Source organism: Xiphophorus maculatus, chromosome 12 (genome assembly GCF_002775205.1).
Source record: "Xiphophorus maculatus strain JP 163 A chromosome 12, X_maculatus-5.0-male, whole genome shotgun sequence".
Taxonomy (NCBI): Eukaryota; Metazoa; Chordata; class Actinopteri; order Cyprinodontiformes; family Poeciliidae; genus Xiphophorus; species Xiphophorus maculatus.
The window spans coordinates 24,310,254-24,336,321 of record NC_036454.1 but is presented as its reverse complement, the minus strand read 5'-3'; the positions used below and the strand labels follow the sequence as shown (position 1 = coordinate 24,336,321).

Here is a 26,068-nt window from a genome sequence, read left to right as displayed (position 1 = left end):
CCCCGACAACTTCAAGTGAAGTCGGCGCGCACCAGCAGCCAGCTAATTAAGCAGCGAGTGTTCGTTTATTTCTCTAACAACAGTAGCGTTTGAGGCATGGGGGTGGGCCCTGCTTTGTGCGTTGTGCTGCGCGGCCTTTGATTACGTATTAATCATGTCTTTGTGCTGGCAATGTGCTGCTGAGACATTAGCTTTGATTAGCTATTAATTAATGTCTCTGGGTAGACACGATACCGGCATCTAGAGGATAACGGCGCGGAAAGAAACCGCACTCGAAAACAAACAAGCCCGGCAAACAAACACACAAAGGCAAACACTCAGACACAGTTGTTTTGATATTTCAAAGGTGCGTCGTGTTTGCTCTTCCTTTTCTTGTGTCCTCTCCAAGAGATCTCCCAACAAATCAAACCAAATTATTCATGCTGGATGTGTGGACTTCCTCCCAGGCCTGTCAGTATTCTCTTTCTTGTGATAATGACTGTGTTATTGGAGTGGCGTGTCGCTAACTGATGTTTCTGTTGTTCAGATTTAAGGAGGCGCCCAGGCAGCGGCGAGAACAGCAGCGAGGCAGAGTCGGAGTCGGGGAAGGAAGAGGGCGATGAAAACGAGATGTAACATTTTGACTGAGATAAAATAACACTCAAATGCACTTTTTCTACCAAAGATGTTTTTTCTGAAACCATATTAGTCTTTTTTTTGAGAGAGGGAGAGCTACGTCTGCCATCAGATGTTTCTGATTGGACTATTTGAACTAAAACTTGCTCATATTGTGCATTCATAATTCATATGAATATAATGCAAAGAAACAGAAAACTACATGACATATAAGACATTTTTTGTATTTTTTTTGTAAAGAATAAATAATTGAAAAATTGCAAGCTGTTTTTGCAAAATTGCACTGTGAATTTTTGCAGCTCAAACATAAAGCTTAAAAAAAAAGAGGCAGAGATGCACCCATAAAATTTCTTTTATTTATTTTTTTCTTCCCACAACAAAATGTCTACAAAAGCAATAAAATATAGAATTTAACAAAAATCACTTCAAACCTTCACATTGTATGTACATCTCAAAGGAGGACTCACTGAGGCCTCCGCAAAGCTCTGAACCTCTCCCCAGTCTGGCCCTCCAGTTCTGGGTGCGTGGGACTCCCTTTAATAACATACGCATGCATGCAAATGCATTCTCCTCCTCAAGTGAAAATGGAGGCTCCAACTGTGTGTTTTTTTTATATCGTGGAGCCAGATGTTCAGAGTCCAGCAGAGTCCCCAACAAGTGGGAAAAAAAAGCAGAAAATATAAAAATGCTTCATCAGTACACATTTTCCTCTGAGTTCCCTCCTATTGTTTTTTTTTTATTATTATTATTGGTTTCTCATGTAAACTCACACAGTAAAGCATCTATGCCCCATACTGCCAATCCTTTAACTCCTCACTAACTATGGCACTTTGAAAACAAAAAAGACTTTTTAAAGTTGGCATTATTTTTTTTATCTTATTTTAAGTTCTGTGTAAAAAGAGGTTCTGCAGCCCGGATACCTTTCAGCTTCCAGACACAGATTGCTACATTTTTTTCATTTTGCTCTTGCTGGGACACAAAAAAAACATTCTAAAAAATAAATTAACAATTTTCAAAACTACTCCCAATTGCACAGACATTGTAATGCATCAAGAAAGTCTTACAAAGCATTGGTAGAGCAGAACATGGTCGCACTCTCTTCCGTTTCTCTAGCGCAGGCACACAAGCTCACATACGTTTTCTTCATAAAAGGGAGGAGGAGGTCTGGAGTGGGTTTTGACTGAGTGTATGAAATGTGGTTTTGAAATCGGCTGTAATAAAATGTCCGCGCAGCTCTCGACGGCCGCTGTTGTGCGCTCGGTGATGTCATTCTGTGTTGATGGAGCAGTAAAAGGCGCGTGATGTGTTCAGCCCCTTTCCTCCCTCATGCTGAACAAGCTACTCCATAACATTCAGAATAGATAATCCCCCGGCCCCTCCCACGTTGCCCCCCTTCACTCGCTTACTGCAGGTGAAGGGTTTCCAAAAGGCCAGTTTAGAAAAGATCATTAACTTACTGATTTGTAGTAATCCGCACATTCAGAGGGTGGGAAAAACATTTCATTTCCAATGACAAATTTCAAATAGTTTCCATATAAATTAGACATTTTATTTAAAATTGAAAAAAAAAGATAATTCAGCATGTGAAAAACTTGTTTTGAACTGACTCATAAAGTGGTGTGAAATTTGCCCTAAACCCTTAACCCACCGTTTCAAACGTCTCCCTCACGTCATCAAGAGAGGAGGAAACACAAATAAGCCCAGAATATTTCGTTGCAATGAAACGTCATGCAAATAGAACAGAACAACAATAGGCTAATAGTAATAGAAGAATAGTAGTCATAATAAGAACAATAATAATAGTAAATAGTAATAACATAAAAATAATCTTACAATGCAAACATGACAGTAGTAAATGCCTCCAGTTCTTATTGCTACAGTATCTTACTTACAGTGTTGGTTCCCACATGTTCTTGCCAACGCATCACCATCCCTCCCGCCCCGCCTCAAGGCTCCCCAGTTCCACCCCTTTGATTCACAGTCTAACGAGGGAAAACAAAACAAAACAACAAAAAAACAACACACTAAAACTTTAGAGTTGGAATTCACTGTCCCAGGATCGCTGTCCCACCAGTGGACTTCACCCACTGTCCTAAGACCAGCAAGCAAGAGCTTGCAGCTCAATGACAAGAGCACAGTGACATGTTCCATGTTTTTATTTTATTCTTTTACTTTTTTTTTCCATATCCACCCCCAATTTATGGTGTAAATATTGCTCATCATGAACTCTGGCTCTCTACAAAACACGGACAGTGAATTCATCCTCTACACACATACGCACAAATGTAGACATAAGTCTATCAAAGCCTTGTCTGGGCAGATTTTTTGAAAATCCTAAAAAGTTCTTCTTTTAAAGTTTTATTTATTTATTTCAGTAAATTTCCAAAAATATTAAACCCTCTTTTAATGCAAAGTGAGAAAAAGAGCTGCTCCCTGAGAGATGCTGTGTAGTGCATCGAGCCGTTACGAAGTGATTGTCTTTAAGAGTGACTGGCCTCTGATCTGTGGGTGGGGTTCAATGAAAGCCGCTGCGTTTAAAGAAAAATGCCATTAATGGTGGAACGGATTGCTGATTGACCCGTGTTCCTCAGTTTTTTTTCCCCCTGCTATAATGGAAACAAATGCACAGAAGGATTTCAATACAATGATTCCCAGTGTCACTGACGCTGAACTGATGGATTACAAGTCTAACTGTGTCCCTGGATACATCCGCTGGAGGATTTGGCCACTGTGCAAATAAAAAACCCCAACATTTTCAAGCATGAGAAACCCATTTAGAGTGCTTCATAGCACTAGATCACAGCCCACTAATCATGGCATCAAAATATGAGGTACAAAAAAAAAACAGTTGAGCTAGATTGTCATTTTGTTTATTATATATTAAGGAGATGAGCATTAAATGTAGCAGTAAGTGTTTAGAGCTTTGGTAGTTCCCAAAGATTTTTTTTGTTGTTTTTTTTTATTTTTTAACCCACAAGTTAAAAACTGATAAGACCCAAACTAACAGTTGAAAGGGGAAGCATTTATGTCATAAATATGGTATCATTTTTACTTCTAAATTTGATTTCTCATAACAGGTCTCATGATAATTTCCCACCCCAACGTTGGGTAAGCCCTCACTGTAAAGGGGGAATCATTTTGGTCAATGGCTCATGAGATGCCCTTCTGCTTATACATGTAGTATTGACTCTTCAGTTTGTTCCTTCACAAGGATAAAGGCTGACTCAAGCCCAGAGTGATTTTACAGTGTCCAAACACTAAATACTAAAAAAAGGGACAGTGTTTAAGTGCTAACAGTTATTGGAATGACTCGGTGGAGAAACAAATGTGATTGTCTAACACAACTTTCTATAAAAGTGGCTACCGTTAAAGCTCAGCTACATGTGGTGTTGAGATCATTGGCGGCTGCATTTGTTAACATTGCATACATAACACAGCAGTTAGCAGGGGAATGCGTACCAAGATGATTCTGAGACATAATTGGAGATCAAGAGCAAACGACATATTGCATCCTTAGTTATTAAAGTTGTTACCCTGTTCTTGAACAGTTGACAGAAGACGGGTGCGAGACGAGGGAAAGGAGTGGGGTAAGACCAGACGTGCTGTGTGAAAGTTATTGCTTTCTAGAGAAAAGGGTCCTACATATTCGCAGCCCACTGATATCCGTGGGCTGGATTGTGCAAATTGGACGGTGAGGGCGTACAGCACCCATCTAGATTTCAGTAATCAAAAAGTGTTTTCAATTCAAGTTTGTGTGGATTTTTTTTCTTCACATTGTTAAGGATCATCAGTACATGCATGACATGTCTTCGACTTGTATCTATTCATGTCTTCCAAAACCTACTGCGAATGTCCTGATGGGCATATTTAAGAGCAGGCTAAGTTAGGAGACGGCGTGAGCTTCAATGTGAGGTCCTGGTTTCTGATTGGTTCATTCTGATTGATTGTTCCACAGCAATCTACCTAGTATTGGACATAATTATTGCAGCGTGAAATAAACAACTGATAGGACGGCAAATCTGCCAGATTCTTTTCCTTGCAAAATAGAACATTTATGTATATATCTTCACCTTCGAAAGTAGTAGCCATTATTTTCTGTTTAAATCCTTCATATTCTCTTTTTACATTTCAATAACTTTTGATGAGAAGGACAATAACACCTTCTATACATATGAACAAAATCCAGACAAGGCTTCTGCATATCCACAAACCCAAAATTGCCCCCCAGTTTTTGCCCAGTTTTCTTTTACAAGCCTCAACTTTACAAATTCTGTACACAAGAATCTATCAAATAAAATAAAACACATAGACAAGGTATCGTCAGCCTCTCTGGACTGCTGTATATTTAAATTAGGACTAACTTATTTTAACAGAACAAGAAATAATACTGGAATCCGCTCTCAACTAGAAGAATATCTACAATAGCTTCTCTAAATCCACAGTTCCCTCCCCCATCCAGCTTCGCCAAATTTGCAATGTTTTCATTGGGGAAAAAAAATAAAATAATTTTATTTCAAGATTAAATCAATTGAATTTACCCACCTTTTTAAATAATAATAAAAATTGACAGCTTAAAACTGTTTTGAGTTGTCTTGAAAGTCTGTACATTTCTAGTCAGTTCAGTTCAGGAGACACGTGGAAGCCCCTCTGAGGTTGTGGCTCGGGGCGCGCTTCACTTGTATATACATTCTTCAGACTGTATCGGTGAACAGAATGGGATAAGTGCAGGACATTCCTAGTGTTGTTGGCGTTAACTCTTTAAGTTTCTAGTAGACGAATCCTCACCCTCCAGCCTGAGACGAGCCTGGGGGAGCTTAGAAATCTGTGGTTGCCAGAATGACGCGGTTGACGCCTCCGCCAGCGTCTCGTCAGACGAAGCTGAGATAATTTCTTGGTCCTCTTTCGACAGCTGTTCATTGCATTCGGACCACAGGCGGTCACTTAGGCATGGCCATGGCAGAGTTCGGGTCGGGGTTAAACAGTTCCTTGTAGAGAGGAGGGAAGAGGACGTTCACTGTTTCTGGGTGGAGTTGCTGGAATGCCTGAAGCTCCTCGGTGTGGAGCGTACACAGGGCGGACAGTGTTGGGATCCGGCTGATCAGCTGCCAAACGAGAAGAGATGATCAAGAACAAGATACTTACATTACTCCAACTATCTCTGACACCAGACAACCTATTGTCGAAGTTCAAATTGTTGTGTGAAATATGTTTGATAAATTCTTCTGCCCACCTTGGCTAGTGCATCTTCGTCCATGTGGTTCTTCTGCATAATGTGCTGTAGAGCAAAGTAGATCTTCTCCTGGAGCTTCTGGACTTTTCGAGGCTCCATCAGCCACGGCCGATCTGCGAACAAATCATTGACCGATTCACTCACTGGAAAAAGTATAGAGCAGATGCACGCTTACAGGGGTGGTTTACCACTCTCCACAATGGCAGAGCTGAATAAACTGAATTTCTCAAATTAAAACTGCATTGCCCTAACAGGAGAGTTGGGTAACACTTCATCAGTTTAGCAGTTTTGAAACCGTGACTTCTGTATAACCTCGGTTCACCTTGACAGTGGCCTGTGCCTGCAGACGAGCATAAACGGGGTAATAATCTTTTTTGCTTCTTTTTAAATATGCTGGATAAACTATCGTCAAAGCTGTGGATGAACACTGACCTGTGGAAATTAGTACAGCCGCTGAGAAAAGCGCAATCTCCTCTTCTGTTAGCTGCAGTGAACACAAACTCTTGGCAAAGTCGAACACTGCGCTCACTAAGTCGTCACAACCTTCAGGAGACAGAGATCAGACGAGCAACAGTATTATGACCCTGATTCCGCTTTGTCAATTATTGAAGAAAAAAAAATAAAATAAATGTGGTACCTAGAGATTTAAACATCTGCATTCCTCCGTACTTCCCCTCAAAGAGCACAGTGTTGTTAAGAGGGTTGAAGGCTCTACACATTCGCACTAAGACCACCTCCAAACAACCTGAAAGAATCATTCAGACATTGGAAAAACATGATGATTAACAGAGATTGTTTTTCAGAAGTGCAAAGAGAAATAATCTCTTTTCAGCTAGATAAGCTTTAATCAGTGATCAGCCAGTTGGAAACTAAATATATATATATATATATCTTTTTCTAATGGAGTCAGTAAAAGCTGTAGAAAGCTGTTAAAAAGGAAACTATTTTTCATGAGACATGCTGAAACTTATTTTGGGTTAATTCAGGCCGCGAGAGAGAAAGAGACTGTCAGGAGGTAACAGGAAAGCTGAAGCTTTCAACCTCTTTGTCATAGAGGATGCAGGATTTAGAAATGTTGCCACCGTCTTAGAAATCACAGATTGAAGGTACAAGCATTTACAGTCCCTCAGTATGTAGGGATACTGCTGCTTTGGTAACCTGGACATGTAATCAACTTTAAAATAGTTGTAAAATAAATATATTTCAGAGACTCTTCTCTCACAAACAGGGTGATGTTGCTTTTGGTCTTAATAAAAATACCCACACAAAAAAGTATATTATTATGTTTATGCCTTTTTGTAATTCTGTGACTTATATAACATATTAGGTATCCATTGGACTTTCTATGTAAATGTATGTAATACATATGTAAACCTCTAAGGGCCGAAAACAAATAATTGCATCAACATCTGGGTTACATTTAGACTTAACGTGGACTCATTTCTAAACGTGGCTTAGAAACTGACTTGATTTCAAATTTGAGCTCCATCTGTGCAAATCAGAAACAAAATTCTCATGAGCAAAATAGTTTGTAATGAGCAGAAAGTCGGCTAGCGTAGCAACACCTGGTCCTACAGCTCACCTGACTTCAGAAGGAGGATCTGGTCGTTCTGGCACAGCTCCATGAACCCTGAGATGCGCTTGGCGAACTCGACCACGTACTGGATGGCATGAGTGATCTGGATGGCACACTGTTGCCACAGCACGTCCCGTGGCTGCAAGCACCCAAATCCAGTTTAGGTTCTCAGCTTTATGCTGACATAGTTACATTCATATCAATAAATGATTTAAAGCTACATTTTGCTTTAGTCGATGACACAGAATCAGCAAATGTTTTTATTCTACTCCATCCATCATGTTTTCTAGAAGAGAACTGCAAAAAAAAAAAAAAAAGAGAAAAAAGGCAACATGTCCTGAAAGCTCACCTTGCTCTGGTACATCTTGACCTCTTCATAGGAATGCGTCTGCCAGGCTAGCTGCTGTAGCTCCTCTGTTGTGTACTGACATGTTTCCAGGTGCGACTTGATGATATTCTGAGCGATCCGGTCTGGAAGAGAGCATTAGCCATTTAATCTTTTGCATACACCACACTAATGTACTTAAATATTTTTTATTTACAGTTGAATTGTTGTAGGAACCTGCATTTCTTTACATGCAGTACTGCAGCTAGAGTTAGGCAGTTTAGAGGAAGAGGCTCAAGTATTTCTTGTGCATAATTCCACAGTTTTTTGATTTGGGTGTGAAGTGCTTAATTTTGACTAAGTATGCAATCGGCCAGAGGTATCCTCACAGTAATATGACACATTGTCAGCTAGCCACATAAGCCAGCCCGATCTCCTGTTGTGCTTTCAGATTAGAACACTGACTCACACTTTCTTCCAGACTTACTTTGAGAGTAATGATTAATTTCCTATGAGGAAGATCATAGCAGTTTTTTTTAAGGATTAAACCATCCCTACTGTATCTGTAGCTCCCATAGAGCAAAATTTCATTCCTTACCAAGCTCTCCCATGCTGACGTTATGTGGTCCAAACTGGCTGTCCTGGTAGCCTCCATAGCTGAACAGGTTTGGCACAGGCGTGAGGTCGTAAACGGGCTCCTGCTTAATGTGCTTCATGCCTGACATGTCCAAACCTGACTGGTCTGGAGACGGCTGGGTGGAATCCATGCCGTAGTAGCCGCCGGGGACTCCTCCGCCGTTGACGTGGCCACCTTTGGGCAGCTCTATGACGTGACCGTTGGCATACGTGCCCCCAATTTCATGGTTGAGGGTGGACAGTCCATTGGTTAGGCTGGAGGAATAAACACGAGCCAGAGCTTCAGCTTCTCCGGTTTGCTGTTGCCGCTGCTCCTGCAGCCGGGCCTGGTGCTTCTGGACTTCTGCATACAGGCTGTCTCGTTGCTTTTTGGACATGCGACCAAACTTCACCGCTATAGGGGCAGAAAGTAGAAACTAGGGTGGAAAAAATGCTACTAAAATGGGCTCAATAAAGCTTTGTAAGGAAATTAGGGCTGCAACGATTAATCGTGATGAATCAATCATTGAAATTAAAGTCAACCAATTTAGTACTTGACTAATCGTTTACTGACAGACTGGGGAAAAAAAGCCATTTGAGCTGCAAAATCATAATCTGAGCAGTAATTAAGCCAAAACTGTGCAATATATTATAAATATAGATTTTGCATTTAAGGTTAAAACACCTTTGTCTTTAAATATATTTTGACAAAAACTCTCAAATTGCCTAGATTTACCTTCACCCAGTTCAATTTCACCAAAGCAATGCTATGTTATTGCATTTAACCACTAAAATCTTTATTTTCTTATTTAGAAAAGGAATTTAATTAGTTGTTTGCATTTTAATGTATTTCTAACATTGTGTATAAAGACCTAAGTGGTCAAACGAAAAATCTGTTGAATGTGCCAGTTTCCTTTGTCTGATTAATCTTCAAAACAATCAATAGAATAATCTGCTACTCAAATAATCCTTACTTGCAGCCTTAAAAGAAATGCCATCAAATATAATAATGGAGACAAACGGGGTCTCACCATCTCTGGACATTCCTAGGGCGAGACATTTCTGGAGACGGCAGTGTTGGCAGCGGTTGCGGTTGGTTCTGTCGATGAGGCAGTTTCTCTGGCGGGGGCAGGAGTAGGAGGCATTATTCTGCTGACTCCGTCTGAAGAAACCCTGATTACAAGTCAACAAGAACAAAAAGAAATCAACACTCGGATACCTGTAGAGCACATGCGGCGTATGATTTAGTATGCAATTCCTTTCCCCTCCTCAGATATTAGATCTTACCTTACAGCCTTCACACGTAATGACTCCATAGTGGATACCCGACGATTTGTCTCCGCAGATTTTGCATGGTATAACTTCGATTTGGGCTGTGGAGGGGAAAAAATAGCGAGAAGACAGAAAAGATTTGGATTAAAAATTGCATCCAGGACTCAACGCAGACTTTTGCTCCCCTGAACTCCACCTTGTTCAGTCAGAGGTCCAGCAGCCCTGTTGGGGGTCTCATTTAAAGTTGCCATCACTAACTGATTGAGCTCACAACGTGTCCCTGGATGCTATTTGTGTGTGGCTTCAAATTCACAAGGGCACGGTGACATATGGCCATTTATGTCTTTGCAGGAGTTTTCTGCTAACTGGGGCACTTATGGCTGCATAAGTGCACACTAAATGTGCACACACAACCATCCACGCACAACAGTACATGACTCGACTGGGTGGGTTCTTTGTGTTTGGACTGAAGTACAGAGAGACCCCCGCAGGTTAAAAAGGCTTGTCCCATAATGTGAAAACTGATTACATCACTGAAGTGCCACACTTTCTCTTCATGTTCATCTTTTCTGTTCTTTCTCACAACTCCTATTCTGCAGATGCACTCGTCAAACTACGTCATCTTACTCACTGTGAAGAGGAAGCTCCATGTGCACTCCCAAGCAAAAGGCACAGAATATGCACAGAAACTACTTTGGCTCAAAGAAACACCTGTTGTTTCCGTCTCTGAGCGCGGCCGGCCATGTTATGCGAACGGAGCGCAACGCTGCTCCCCATGAAATGATGGCTGTACGTGGATGTGGAGGTAGGCAGGTATGCTGCTGAGACGGCACAGTCTCTATAAAGAGATTAGACAGCCTAACTAATCCTAAATTGTTTCCTTATGAGCTGGTTCCCTCCTCTGCTGAGTGCTGCCTTACCCTCAGCTGAAACAGCCATTCACGTGTTAATCTCCTTGCACAGTCCTACTTGTGGGAAAGTCCTGCATGAATTTAGGAAATTCCTGAGAGGTTCACAAGCAGATGTGGTGAATCCATGCATCCTTCCTGCAAGTAGTTTTAACTATTACCTCATTGATGCACATACAATACTTTCTATTGGATGTGTGTTTTTATATGCATGTTTAATAGCTCCAAAGGCTCATTTTTGTACATGACAGTTATAAATATGCTATGCATATATAAGTATATTTGTATTTCTACACAAAGAGAGTACAGGTGTGTATGTGTGAGTGTCTGTGGTAGAATGAGTCTGCAGTATGCATAATTGGATGATGACTTATGAGGATCAATGGAGTCATTTCTGTCTGTCTCGCAACTGAGCAGGTACAGCCGATCGCTGCTATCTATAAACTCTAATGACAGAGATGTACGTACATCCAATAACGAACAAGATGAGAAGCAAAACCAGGTTCACAGTTTTCTGTTTTTCAGTTCCTTATGATGGTGGGTTATTAGAAAATTAGATTCAAATCATATTGTTTTTAGAACATTTAAAACCAAGTCCAGTCTCGGGTTTTCTACTGGCAGATAATTCATCTTACTGACGGCTTATTTGAAGTAAGACACTTTGACCTTTATATATACTGTATATATATATATATATATATATATATATATATATATATATATATATATTTATACTTCTAGATTTCTATATTTACTAAAATAAGGACCAAGTGATTGGGTAAAATTACTTGCTAGTCAGTTTAACAGTTTATCATTTTCATTTTCCTCTCATTCACTCTTTCTTGTCTCCTTCTGGTCATTAAAAGGCATAAAATGTTACAATCAAAATGATTCAGGTTTTTAATTATTTTCTTTCTGCAAAGAAGTTTGTTTCTAATTTGAAATGAGAAAAAGTATTCTTTTTTTAATGTACATATTAATAAAAGATTTAATGTTGAAAATAATTTTTACCAGTGGAAAAACTCTTTTTTGGGCATTACAGTAATGAAATAATACATAATTGGTGAGCAGCTTTTTACTGGTTTCCACTGGTGTTGAGGTGATTTATCTTTGGGGTTGGAAGGCCTCTTTGTCATCACCCTAATCTTTAGATCCATCTACAGATTACTCTCAAATTCAAGTCAGTTCAGACCAGGCCAAAACAGGCGATAACATTATGCTCAGTCAGAAGAAGGATGATGGTAAAACTAAATTATTACTTTAAACCCAAATCTATGATTAATTTTGGGTTAGCTGGGTCTAATTAGCCTCATCACGTGTTCATTGCATATTCAATATCAAAATATTATTTGTTAAATAAAGGTCTTCTTTAAAGTAAAAAAAAAGAGCTCATGTTCTTGAGTTTTGGTGCGGACCATGATGTGACCCATTTCCACCAGTTCTCGGCCATCCGGCTTCAAACTGGGTCACAGTGGAGTGCTGGACTTGGACAGCACACAGAGTCCAAACAGAGCTGTCAATGTACGTGGGTCTGTGACACGCTATTAATAGGCCGCAAAACAGGTCAGTTCCACCCGAGAAACGGATGATGTCAACAGACCAAACGTGAGCAGCAGTCAGAAGACGGAGCAGTAATGAATGAGCTTGGGCAAAAGATCGCCCAGTTCTGTGAGAACCATTGCAAAAAGTGCCACCGTTTCAGGGTTTTAATATAAAACTTTGAAACAAAATGCACCAACATGATCTATTTGCGTTTTGTTTTAGAGCAGAAAATCAAGAACTATTCCTTGCACTGCAAATATAATATTTATGTTAAGTGTACAATGTACATTATACACATCCAATACTGGTATCTTTACCATTTTTACAATAATTTTGATACATAGACTAAAGCTAAAATATACAACTAACAAAGTTTCCAAACACCCTAATTAATCTGATAGGTAAACAAGAAGCTGAATTGCAATTATGTCCGTTGGTGTGATATAAAGGAAAATGGTTGTGGATTGGAAACTGGATTTTCAAAACCTTGCAATACGTTGATCCCATGGTCCATGGCTATAATAAAGTAAGTTGGTTTATATTTGTTTTATCAATCTTCATCACTTATCTCACTCTGTATCGATTCTCTTAGTTGTGGTTTTTTGGCTCAAACCTGTTGGTTATCATGTGCCTCTGCAGCTACGTGAAGGTCTTTGGGTTCAAGCAGTTTGTGTTTACTTCACACTAACTGTGTGATGTGCATGCGATTTTATACACAGTTAATGATGGCTGTCGAAACAAGCTCTTTGTATTTACATCCCATTTTCACCATGTTTCGGGAGATTATGCTCTTCTTTGTATCACATAACGAGGCCCAAAAGAGCTTGGGCGTGTGGGCTTGTGCATTGTGTAAGTACGTGTTTTGGAGACATTTCTGAGCATTTAACTTCTAAAAATGACACCAGGAATAATAATGCATGGGTGTGTGTGTGTGTGTGTGTTTCACAAACTGTATTTGCTTGCTTGTGTGGGAGTGTAGCATTGTGGAGTGTGTGTGTGTGTGTAGGGGGGTGTATGCGTGTGTGTGTGTTACACTTATAGCCAGTGGCAACTGTCAGGTGGGATACATAGAGACAGTCATGACAGCATCGCTGTTGCCAGGGTGACCACCCACTCGCCGTACTCGTCTGGATGTCGAAGCAATGATGTGCTAAACCGTCACACTCTTAGAGGAAGTGATGTCATCCGCATGTGAAGCCAACACAACATGTCATCAGTGATCGTCTGTCGGCCCTATCCGAGCAGCTGAGGCTTTCTGAATGCTTCATGAAAGTACTCCCACTTCTGCATCGACGCAGTTTGAACTTCAGTGGCGTTTTATACATGTGACAGGATCGAGACGTGCCATTTGTTATGCGTAAAGGGAAGTCACCGACGATGCTTTGTTATGCGAGACATGATTCTACATTACAGAGGCAAACCTAGAGCTTCAAGGCTGTAGCAGAAAACTGAACTGAAAGAAGAATAATTCAGATATTCCACGAGCCGGCCTTGACAGGCATCCCCTTTGCAAGGAAAACACGAGTGGGAAAAGCTCCACTCCACTCAGCTTTCCCTCAGGCTGCATGTCTTTTATCAGGGATGGGAGGGGACCTCTTTCTGACCTAAGCTGACCCAGTCAGAGCAGAGTGACTGACAGCATCCTCAGCCAGCGGGACAGTGAGTGTTATCCTGAGGTAATTATGTAAGAGCAGGACTGCAGCGCTGGCGATATCTTAGCTAAGAGAAGGATCAGGCGCGCCACACAATCTCTTGAGAGAGAACCTACTAGAGGTGAATTTTCCAAAGAAGACAAAGATAGTAGTGCTAGAGTTGCCCATAAGCACATTTGCATGGGTGTGTGTGTGTGTGTGTGTGTGTAGCAGACTGTGGCCATAAGAGCTGTATTGAGCTGGCACGTGTGTTGTGATAATTGATTTTTAATGAAGTAAGGATCTCCTGTGTATTTCCAAGGCTGGCCCTTTCTCTAAATAGAGTCCTAATTATCTACATCACGCCACAGCAAACGGCAGCTGCCTCGCACTAATGTCTTTGCAATTCTTCACTCCGAAGCGTGCAAGTGTTCACGCACGCTGCGTCGTACAACTCTTGGGTGATTTGAAAGGACGGCATCCCTTTCTGTTCGGACACTGCAGCGGCAGAGAGAGGCCACTAGATGTTGCTGTACATGTTTGCCTTGCGTCTGCTGTCGGTGTTGCCAAAGGGCCAGACTGGACATGCATGTTTCATTTACAGTGCCTGCAGGAAGCAACAGCAGAGCCATACCCAAAGCAAAACACAGAGTCATGCAGCAATAATACCAGGGAGCGCAGTAGAGTTTTTAAAAAAAAATTTTTTTAACGTTTTTAGTGTTGCAGTTTATAGAACAGTTGAAATCACTTTCTGCCTTAACTTCTGCCAGTGCCAGCATCTTCAGAAATACAAACACAACTCCCGCTGTAGTCTCAAGGGCTGATTTGATAAGGTGAATGTGGGTGGTAGCTCTTCATTAAAAATATGTATAGCTGCTTCCCAGCTAACTAGATATCTTTGGGGAAAATGAAGGAGATCGGCGTTTTACCCCCCACCACCTCCTTGTTAAACCCGAACAGCTGCGGCACTGATCATGGATGCCTGTATGCCGTTGAATTATGCGATCATCCCCTTCACTTGAGTCTGTTTGACTCCTTCACTGGTGTCTGAGTCTTCCGCCTCGCTATAAGTGGCTGTGTGACTGGGAAATCATTTCAGTTTCTCTGTTTTATGATCTATTTCCATCTCTCAGGGAAAACCTTGTTTCAGTCTTATCTCACTGAGCTTAGAGAGAGAAACAAGCTCTTTCTCTCCCCCTCTGTCTCGCAGCCGATGATGAAAAACATGGAGAAAAGTTCTGGTGGCGCGATTGCCGAGTGGGTTAATGCACACTGCTGGGAATAGCTTACAGCAGTGCCTGCTTGGGTTATCTCCCCTGTGTCTCCTGTCATGTTTCCACATCATACTGTCCTATTAAAATCAATGAAAAGCTGCATTTGGTCTGCTGTGTGCTGTTTTACTCTTATTTTCCTTTGCTGCCTGTCTGAAACATCGAGAACTTTGCAAGGAGAGTGGCGGACTCTCGGCTTACCTTTAAGAAATGGATATTTTCATTCTGCACATCTACTTCTGTGCCACGGATGCCAACCTTTACAGTGCCACTAATTTTTTCGGATGGGTTTGAAGTGGTTAAGGCATGTTTTTCTGCTACATTTTTTTAGAAAATCTGATTTATAAAGTGTCATGTTTGTCCTATTTTGTTTATTTAGGTGGCTCAGTATAAATTTACCACCTTACCAATTGTGAACCCTTTTTGTTCCCACATTACCATTATGTCCTTTCTACTTCGACTTCCTACCCAACTGGTAAAACCACATCGCATCAGTTTATTTTTCTTTACTTAGTAAATTACTCCATCATTTAGTCTCAAGTATAATTCAACTATTATTTTCTAAAGGAAATTACACCCTGTTTCCACTGATTGCTATTCTAATCCCGTCAGCTTAAATGAAACCTCAGATTACGACCCCAGATCAGAACAAAACCTACAATCCTCTACAGCAGATGATGAGAAGAATTGTAAAAATACAGATAACATGAGAATTGATTGATTTTTGGTTGTTTTATGCGAAATCTACTTGGGTACAAAATGGGACGAAAATTACCTGCATTTTGTTAAGGCAATTGAAAACTGTGATTTATTTAGCGTGCTTGACCAGATGTTGGTCATGCAACCACTTTACCGTTTTGTAACTTTGGTCTTTCAAACCACTTGATGATTTTGGCCAAAGATGTTGGATGCAAAATGACCAAAACTGCATAATATCACATTTTCTTACAGTGAATAACACACACACTATGAAAGAATCATTGGTAAGAAATTATGGTCAGTGTAAAATATTCTGTGGGAGGTGGTTTCTTATACATAGCGACAACAATTACAAAAGTGCTAAATGGAAAAGGGAAAAACATATTCAGCACCCATTTTACTCAGAGAATTAGGATTTCTTTTGATGGTTTGCAAACAAGAGAAAAACTCTTTCTATTATTTTTAAAAGCAAATATCTGACTGGTTAGCTGAAAACCCAGCTGGTGGTTGAGTATAGATGTTTTCTGACATTTTTTTCAATCAATGATCTGAGATGAGTTTAAGATTAGGTGCTAGTCATTCCGATCCTTTGCCAGTTTATATAGTAATTTACAACAGTTTACATGTATTGACTTCATGCAGACAAACTGTTAATTCAAATCTGGCAGGGGGCCATTTCATACCCTCTGACAATCGACAATTTTCTATCAATACATTTTTTATAAGCCACTCACTGTAAGAATAAATAGTTTTATGACAAAACAATCCCAATAAATCATAATCTCTACCAGCTGATTGTTGCTGAAAGGTATTTTAATTTGATCCGGGGTCAAAAACTGTCTTATTTCACAAGTCATCTGGTTCTAAAAGTAGATCTGGAGCAAAATAACTGGTATTTATTCCAGAAAGTATTGTACTAACATAAACTGATGCGGCAGTTCGAGTACGTGTAAATCGATTTGCTTTTGGGTTTGAAATGGAAGAAGGAAAAAATTAAACGGGAAAATTTAAATACAAACTGGAGTTGTTTAGACCATGGCCTGCACTGATTAGTAACAAAGTGCTGACATACTGACCTAAACCTCCCTATTATTCATCTACATGTTTACACATTCCTACCCTTAGAGTCTGCTGTGCAGTGTATTATAGTAATAATCATAATTTCATCCAGTGGGCCAATCTCCCCTCCCCCCATTGCAACCAAGTCGGCATCCATCTTTTAATGTAGACAGTCACACTGTTGCTATATGGACACACACACATGCACACACACACACCAACCCCAACAATCACCTTAACCCTCTCTCTTCCCCTCACACAGATATACAGCAGATTCACTCTCACCTTCCCACCCCCAACACTCACACCTATGCTGTATGTTAGAGGGCATGAGCTTGTCCAGCTTGCCGTGCAGCCCCAAAGCACTCTGGGTAATTGCTCAGATAGCAGGTCTGGGATCAGCTGCAGTTTGCACAGAGAATATTGTGCCACGGTGTGATTGGACGCCATAGAAAGGGAACAGAAGGGGGCCACTGGCTGTGATCCAGAGCATCGATTCTCACACACACACGCGTCTCACACACCCCCGCGCATGCACGCACACACACACGCTCACCCCGACACGTTCAGGCAGACTGAGGCGCACATTCAGACATGCTCAAATGCATTCATCACTCCAAAACACTTTCAAACAAAAAAAGAAAGCAGCAGACTTTACAGTATGTTTCTCAAACTTGCCCTCCCCCATGTAACCTCTAACACACACACACACACACCGTCTACATCCCAGTGCAGCTTGTGTCCTCACACAGATAAGAGAAGACAGAGGCGTGGGAAAAAATCCACAGGGTTAACTCAACCCCTGCTTTGACACACACACTCCCGCATGCATGCATGTATACACTGTCTGCCCATCTGCCGCCTCAGATTTGTCTCTCAAGGCCACTGTATACACACACACACACACACACACACACACACACACACACACACACACACACACACACACACACACACACACACACACACACCCCGTCTCACGGTCCAATGCCCTAGGTGACCCGTAGGACCCTGATGGCCCCTGACCTTTCCTTAAGGACTAAGTGAGTTCAACAGAGTGGAAGGAGCAACTGCAAGTGTGGGAGGCCTGTATCTGGTTGTTACCGTGCCGAAGTCGGCTACAGAATCAGACACGATATCGAAACGCACGCAGATGGCTGCAAAGCTTCCCCGCCTCCTGTATTACACAGTAGCTTTTCATTTACCTCCACGTTAGCCGCCGTGTGTGCATACATAGCCATAGAAACACTGTTCATGCTTTGGATGGTTGAATTCATTCAGCGCTTAACAGAATACAGGGGGAAAAAAACCCCACACTGATTGAGAAAGTGTCAAAAATAATCTGTTGTTGATGGATGTCCTCCCTCAGCCTCGCACCCCTCTTACTATGGTGTCCCTGTTGAGCCTAATTGCAGATGACAGTGTGAGTGTGTGGGTCTTTGAGGGGGAAGGGAGAGGAAAAGTGGTTGTTCCAGAGTACAGAGGAAAAATAGAAAAACAAGAAGAGGGGTGACAAAAACTCAGGTCTTATGTAAGAATGGGGAAAATTTTCCGTTTTTTCTTTGTAGAGTCAGCGATCACTCAAACAAAACCAGGAGACGGGAACATTGGCATAAATCAGACTGAATGGACTCTACAGCATTAATAAAGAGAGCTGCACACAGTGGGAACGGCTAACAAAGTAAAATGAAAACTGGCCACTTTCTTTCCAAAACTGACTGCATGATGTGTCCGTGTATTCATGTTCCTGAAAGGCTTTTATGTAGGGTACAGAGAGGAAAAACTTGCCAGGAGAAATAAAAGTTCAGCACTTAGTCATGGTTTTTAGTCGTTAAACTGAATCATCCTATCAAGCTTTCACACATTCTGCCATTTAACACCTACATTTCTCTTATTTTAAAAGGAAAACATGTTTCCTTAAGCTACCTATTATTATTCTTTTGTCTACATTGTGCTAAGTTGTGCTTCTTTAAGTTCTGTGTGCAGAGTTACGTTCCTGCAACTTATGTCCCAAAGGCAAGTTCTTGCCATTAGCAGAATTTTTGTTTCGGTTTAGGGTATTTTATTCTTTTTTAAATGATTATTACACCGAGTTATCTGCAGGTAAGGATTATTAAGAAAGATTTACTCACTGAGTTTTTCTAGTTGATACTGTTCAGTGATCTTTGTTTCATCTGCAGAGGCAGATTTTGTTCTTCACATTATCGTAACACACAAAGCAAATCCATATATATGCTCTAATATATATGGTTCCTGGAAGCATGTGGTAGATTTGAATATTGAAGAAAAAAATGTAAAGGTTTATACATTGAATCATATCATATAATGACCTTTATTTAAAATTTATTAAGCTAAATAAATGTGCATAAAAATGTATGCAGTTAGGTTGCATTGGGAAAAGAATGGAAGCTCTTGGTATTGATGCATGTAATAAGTGGAGAAATAAAATCTGTTTTTTCAGCATTTCAATTGATTGGTGCTTCTCCTATAAGCGTTGCTTCAAGTATTTCATGACACCTATCGAGCACAGAGAGAAAAATCTCTTGATTAAATAGAGATCTGGTTGAGTTCTCAATTAGCTTTACGTTTGTTTTTAATTGACTTTAATGCATGTGTGTTTTATAGCGGCTGTTAAAGCGAGTGGGTGTGTGAGCGCACACATGTGAGGGCGTGTGTGTGTGTGTGTAGGGAGGGGGGTGTGCGTGCGCGCCCTCTCCCAGGGATGGCCGCTAATAGCTCGCCTCGGGCAACAATTTAACTCAGCCTAACAAGGTTCTCCCCAAAGTGGCCCCCAGGGGCATCTCTCACAGAGGCAAATTGATCACAAAGATTATCAAACGGGCCGGCTCGGCTCGATCTGACTCGACCCGGCCCTTTCCTCTCTTCACCTGCTCTCCTTGCCTCCGGTGGGAGGATTTAATAGAACGTCTTCTGCACGTTAAATCTGAGGGAGCAGCGAAGGCAGCAGCGGTCTACGCTTCCTAATTGCATTCTCTTTGTGAATTACGGCAGACCAAATGTCAACAGTCTCTTTCTCTCACACGCACACACACAATGTGTGCAAGATTGAAGAGCCATGGCCTGGGAAGGGTAGAGAAAGGCAGGAAGACCAAATAAGAGTCCCCTCAATGAGATTAGCAGCACTAAAACAGTTTAATCTTTGTCATTAAGAAAAGATGCCAACAGTGGGCTAAATCATATTATAGGCTTATTGTAGACGGTGTGTACTACCATGGAACACCTTCACAGAGGATTTACTGTGGCCACTTTGGAGATAATTTGAGTACAGAGTCAAACTTCATCTGTCATTTTATACCTTCTGAGTCACTATGAAGATTTTCTTGGTGCAAAAAATGGATAAAATAATTGTTTATGTGTTCCAATTTTTGTGGAAATATACCTATTGAAGAATGATTAAAAACTGAACAATGCAGAAGCATTTTTAGATTTTTGCACTCAATTAGGTAGAAATACAAAGGCTGGAGTGTTTTACACACACACACACACGCACACGCCATACACACGCAGTCTCTCCCTCAGTATATAAACTAATCAGCTTTCAGGGTTAGCTAAAGTCTAATAGGTGGTTTGCGAGCATGGACTTTGGATGCAGCTATTGCAGGCGCTCGCGTTATTCATTGCACAGGAAGGCTGCGGTGTGGAAGTGCAATCCGAGGACGTGAAAGTTTGCGTTGGCGGGGTTGTGTGTGTGTGTGGGGGGGGTTTAAGCGGGGTGCGCTGGCGTGTGTGTACATAAACACAAATTAGGCCTTTAGGACACCCTCCCTTGTTGTTCTGCATGAGGCCCCGGTTCTTGCACAAGCAGCAGTATGCATATGACCACAATTGTGTGATTATATAACTCTTAAGTCTCTCTCTCATACTTACCCTCCTTTCTTATCTCACTCATTCACTCCCTCACATTCTCCTTCCTTTCCTTTCTCTGTGTGTATTTTCCGGTGTGGCTCAGGGATTCCCATTCAGAATCCTCATTATGAGTAAACTGATGTTTTATTGACAGTAATATAATTGCTACATTGAATGAGAGCAGTCGAATTAACTATTGAAGCATATTAGAGCTTACTCTGTGACCTTGGACCAATGTTTGTCTCGTCCTTCATCTTTTACTTTGTCTCCAAGCTCACGAAGCGTTGTCGCCCCCCTATCTCCCCTCCGCCCCGTCTCAGTTTTTATTTCAATCTAAATCTGTAAAAAAAAAAAAGAAAAAGTGAATATTGAATATCACAGTGCCCTCTGAGACACGCTGCCTTTATGGATGAGTAAAGCTGACAAAAACAGAAGGAGCTGTCAGAGGACTCGGTGACTTCAAGGAAGATTTCGAGTCTAGGAGCGGTTCAGGCTGGAATCCCTCCCGGCGAAGATAAAGCAGAGACGCAAAGCAAAGTGTGCCGTATGGCCCGCGCTTTGTGTGTATTAAGATTTAACAAAGAGAAGAAAATTGACTGTAGCAAAAAAAAAGAAAAAAAGAAGGGAGACCCTCTAGACTGCCGCAGAGTAATAAAATCAACACGAGCTGCTGCTACGCAAACACGGGCCGTGATAGCATCTCAGCGGGACTCACGACCAGGCCACACATGTTGGCACATTTTTGCCGCCGTCTTGGAAAAGGTCAGGAGGGCACGGTAGGCGAGGACTGGAGTCAGACGTGGAGACAGCGAGGAGCGACTCCTGAATGTGTGTTAGAGCAGCACTCTGGTGGTACCTCAGTCAGTCAGTAGGGCTGAGTTGAAGGATTAACTGCGTGGCCTGCCTGGGCTCGGTGTAATCTCTCTGCTCTTCTTACATAACACTGGGCCATTAGTCAGCACAACCCCCCCCCCCCCAAAAAACAAAACAATAAACAACACAAACAATCCTCTGCTCAGTAGCTGACCACAAACAGGGCGATGTAACGCTGCCAGCCGGAGCCACTCAGGACAGGTGCCACTATTGTGTGCAATAACTGACTCAGTGGCAGCAGTGGAAAGATTCAGTTTGCTTAAAATAACATCTAACTTGCTGATTCCCTAACTTATTTTGCAAGGAGTCTGTAAGCTGGCTGGCTTAACAGTAACTAAGAAGTGATTCCAGTTCATATATAATGATTTGTAGTTGTGTGCAGATACATGGGTAACTGTGCTAATCAGAGCTGCACTAGTCAATCGACCAGAGATCACATTTACACAATTATTGGCAGAGCCAGTCCTAAAAAATCAGATTTTCTTCTCCCTGTTCATAAAATGTATAGAAATCCCCAATATTTGCGATCTCCAAGTGCATCAGCATTCACTTCTGATTCATACGTGAAAGTCTAGCTAAGCTGGGGTATTTTATCAGCCCAAACATCCTGCAGCCACATTTAGTCAGTATTTAGTCTTCACATGGACTTCCTCTTGCCTTTCACTTTTCTGTTGTTTTGACGGGAGGCAACATCACTTTTTCTGTGTGCTCCATGAACACTTTGCTCAAAGTGGGATAGTTGTTAAAAAATACTAAGTTAAAGCTTGTGTTGTTATCGCTTATAAGAAATCATTAAAGCAGTCATTCCACATTCAATACATGCAGAAAACTGATAATTGATGCTTGAGGTCTTTCATTGCCTTAAATTTGACTTTTTAACATCAAACACAATCAAAAGCCACTCAGGTTTTATGTTCCAAAGATCTGTCCAAACAGACTGTTTCCGTTGGCTTTGACTAAAAATTGATCACCGCGACGCTCTGGAGCTGGACAGATCGATGCTCACACAAGCCTCCAAAGCGAAGCAGGATGGGACTAATTCTATTGGCATGAGGCCGTCATGCGTAGCGCAGCAGCTTTTTCTGTGTGTCTGAGTGAGTTTTGGGGGGCTTTCTGTGATACATTATTGCCAGGGGACAGTTTTAAACACTTCTGGGCCTCTCCGGTTCCTTGTCATTACCTTACGATAGTTCCAAAAAGGGAAGTTTAGGAGAGGCTGATTCATAGATCTCCTTTTCCTCTCCTTTCCCTTTTGGCACATCTGTTTGTAGACTCACTTGAACCCAAAGCATCTAATGGATTGTAAATCTCTCATAGGCTAAAACTGAAGCAATCACAGAGAGAAATTAAATGTTAGGTGTTGATGTAAGAGTGACTGTAAGTGGATCAAAATTTTTGTTTAAGCTTCAGCTAAAATATCTATTTAAGTCCTAAATGCATTTTTTTTTTTAAAAACATTTGCTAAGAATATATATGAGGTTTAAGGATTCAAATGAGCATCAGATAAATGACTACTGTCACATTTTTATGATTTATAATTTCACTGAGTTACAGTGTGGTGGTTAAATAATACATGGTTTTGATTTTACTCCGCGCTCAAAGTATTGCCTGGTTACAATTAAAGCGATTTAGCGTTGTCAAAGTCATCTCTAAAATCACGTTGCACATCAACGTACAGACAAGGTTAACCAGTCTACTTAACGCTGACCCTTCTTAAAGCAACACGCATGCTTAGATTCTGATTGCGTCTCCCGATGGCACCGTCAGTCGTTTATTCCCGGCTGCTCCAACACCGGGTGATGTGGTGACATCATCTTCGGTCGAGGCTTCAGGAGTTGTAGCTTTTGTTAAATGTTAATTACCACGGCTCATGAGAGGCCTCTATTTTTCATAACCTTGGTTGTGAGCAAATTTCTGTGTAAGGGCAGCCCAGACTACACACACACACACACACACACATACACAGGTTGGGAGCGGGGGCCGCACAACCCACACTGATTTAATTCTATCTGACAAAACCCTTTGGGGCGTGCAGAGAGAGAGAAGAAGATGGAGAGAGAGAGAGAGAGAGAGAGAGAGAGAGAGGAGAGAGAGGTTGGAGGGAGGGGCCATGCTGAAAGAGGGGAGAGGGAGACGCTTCGGGGGCCTCTTCTGCCGTGCACGGCTGTAAAGTGAAAGCAGGAGCTTTCGGTATGCCCCCCCTCCCCAATCCCAAAAAGCCTCTGTGCACGAGAGTGGACGCAAGACCCATTAGAACGTCGACAAAATACAAGGTGGATGAGAGAGGAGTTTGCCATGGGATTACAGAGAGAGGTGGTGGTGGTGGTGGTGGTGGGGGGGGGGTTACCGGCTCAAGGTTTGATGGCCTCAAGCTACTGTAGCACATAGCTCCTGTTAAGGAGGAAAGTTATTAAGACATTATAATGCATAAAGAGGTTTTTTTTTTATTTTGCATGTTTAAGCAGCTGTTTCAATTAAAAAATACAATTGAAAAAAATCTAAATCACGGGCATTTTATTAAACTGTCATTAATGTTTGTTTGGGGAGGAAATATTCAACAAATCATCTGGAAATCAAACAATTTTCCGCTGATTGACCCTTGTCACTGATCAGCAGGCCAAATAGCTGGAAATCAGAGAGTATCCAAAAATGTCAGTATTTTTTTTTCTATGAACACCAACAGCAGGTACTTTGATGCACTTTTAGGAGTTGGATAAAAATCAGACAAAGTTTATGGACATGTGGTTTGATGCATAAATTGGGACACTCCTGATATTTATTTATTGTGTCTGTTGGTTTCAAAACTACCAACTTTATCAGATAACCTGAACCACTTTGTTCCCCCTCCTTTTTATGTTGTAGAAATAAGAAAAGTTGATCAAACTGCAAAGAGAATCATAAATCCCTGATAAGGGAAAGGCCTTATCAGTGCTTCTCTAACAATATCTGATATTATCATAAGAATATTGCTACTCTAATTGTTTTTTTTTATTTATAAATATGTCCTGACATTTTATTGTCAATTGAACACAAATATGTATTATAATTTCACTGGCATAATGTTTCAATTATGGCGTGGAGACTGCTTTTTGAAGGCATAGAGATCATTACACAATATCATGATGCAGTTTTATGTGAAATTTGCAAGTGGATAAAAATATCTTTTGAATTATTCCATGCACAAAGGTCCAAGCATTCAATATGCTTTCAAAACGAATTTTCCTGTGTCAGATTATAAGTGGCACCAGGAGGGAGTTCAGCCATTTCAGACATAATTATTTAAAAACTACATTAAAACCCACAATCATCCCATCTTGGACAGTGGGGCGAATTTCTAAAAGAATTAATTGCACAAAGTGAAGAAAATTAAGTCCAAAGTTTAATACTTTTTCTTTTAAATAAACTGATGATGAACTGGATAAGAAAAATGTTCAAAGAGAAACACGGGGCGGAAAAAAAAACGTATTTTCTTATTTAAATCGAATTTCCATTCACGAAATTGCTTCTAGGCGGTGTTAACCCGGGGGTCAGTGTGTTATCTCTGCGTAAAACACAGGGCGTGAATTGTGCGTATTTGACCGTGAGTGTGCGCACAGGACGACATTGACATTGGAGTTGGACATCCACGGCGCTGGTGCGCTTGCAGGCGTGGGGTGTGTGTGTGTGTGTGTGTGTGTGTGTGTGTGTGTGTGTGTGTGTGTGTGTGTGTGTGTGTGTGTGTGTGTGGGTGTGTGTGTGTGTGTGTAGGGGGGGTTAGTGGAGCGCTTGAAAAGTTTCCTATAATCCCCCAAACACAGTTCAATTAAGTTGATCACCCCCCCCGACAACGAACCCATTAAAATAAATTCACTTCTGCGTGTAATCTGGCTGACTCGGGTGGGCACTTTACGTGCAAATCCTGCCACTTTTAATTTGTAATCACAGATCCGAGTGGATTTACGAGTCGATTTGCGTTCCTGAATAAACAGGCGTGGAGATAAAGTTATTCGTTGCACTGTACGGTGGTTGTGGCAAGTGTGCGAATAAAAGTTACAAAGAACAAACAATTATCTCCCCCCCCCACCCCCCCAGTCGATAGTGGAATAAAGCGTGTCGCTCGGCGTGCTTGCGCGTATTTCCACGGGGATGATGGTCTTACCTCGCATCGTGTTGGCGCTGCTGGAGCTGGTGCTGAGGCTCGCTTCCCAAAGCAGCAGTCATGAAGAAACAAAAATAAACACTTAAAAACAGGGGGGCTTCTGTGCGGTGCTGTGTGCGGGTTGGCAAAGATCCTTGGTTAAAAATAACAGCGGCGGCAAAAAATAGCGTGGATGATCTGCGTCAGCGTCCACTGGCTGCGTCTGCTGCGTCTGCTGCTGCTGCTGCGGCTGCCCTGAGTGCAAGCGTGTCTGCGCTAAAAAGGCATCCCAGACCGGGGCGCAGGGAGGCGGGCTGAGGTCGGTCGGTGTGCTCTGGTCGTGTGGCCGCTTTTCTCGTGACATCTGCGCTCTCACCTCTATGGAAGGGTTTCACTGTTTTCTGCGGGCTGAGGGAGGGGAGAGCGCATAGGAGAGGCTTTACCCGGCGGCCCGGATTGGACTGGAGC

General features: G+C 41.6%; 2 protein-coding genes across 4 annotated transcripts in view; one reads left to right on the top strand and one right to left on the bottom strand.

Annotated features, from left to right (window-relative positions):
• The window catches only part of LOC102235160 (transient receptor potential cation channel subfamily M member 6-like), a 23,050-nt gene extending 21,212 nt beyond the window's left edge, over positions 1–1,838 (top strand). For all 3 annotated transcript variants that reach the window (XM_023343366.1, XM_014472483.2, XM_023343365.1), the window contains exon 41: positions 527–1,838. In XM_023343366.1, the coding sequence (XP_023199134.1) occupies positions 527–615 (89 nt within the window). In that variant the 3' untranslated portion in view covers positions 616–1,838. The remainder of the gene's footprint in view (positions 1–526) is intronic.
• On the bottom strand, positions 1,290–26,068 carry rorb (RAR related orphan receptor B). Its single transcript, XM_005808977.2, has 10 exons — positions 25,622–26,068; positions 9,649–9,734; positions 9,393–9,534; positions 8,345–8,776; positions 7,771–7,892; positions 7,428–7,560; positions 6,483–6,590; positions 6,278–6,388; positions 5,846–5,958; positions 1,290–5,717 (listed from the first exon to the last, which is right to left on the bottom strand). The coding sequence occupies exons 1-10, from the start codon at positions 25,626–25,628 to the stop codon at positions 5,553–5,555; spliced, it is 1,419 nt and encodes a 472-aa protein (XP_005809034.1). The 5' UTR covers positions 25,629–26,068; the 3' UTR covers positions 1,290–5,552.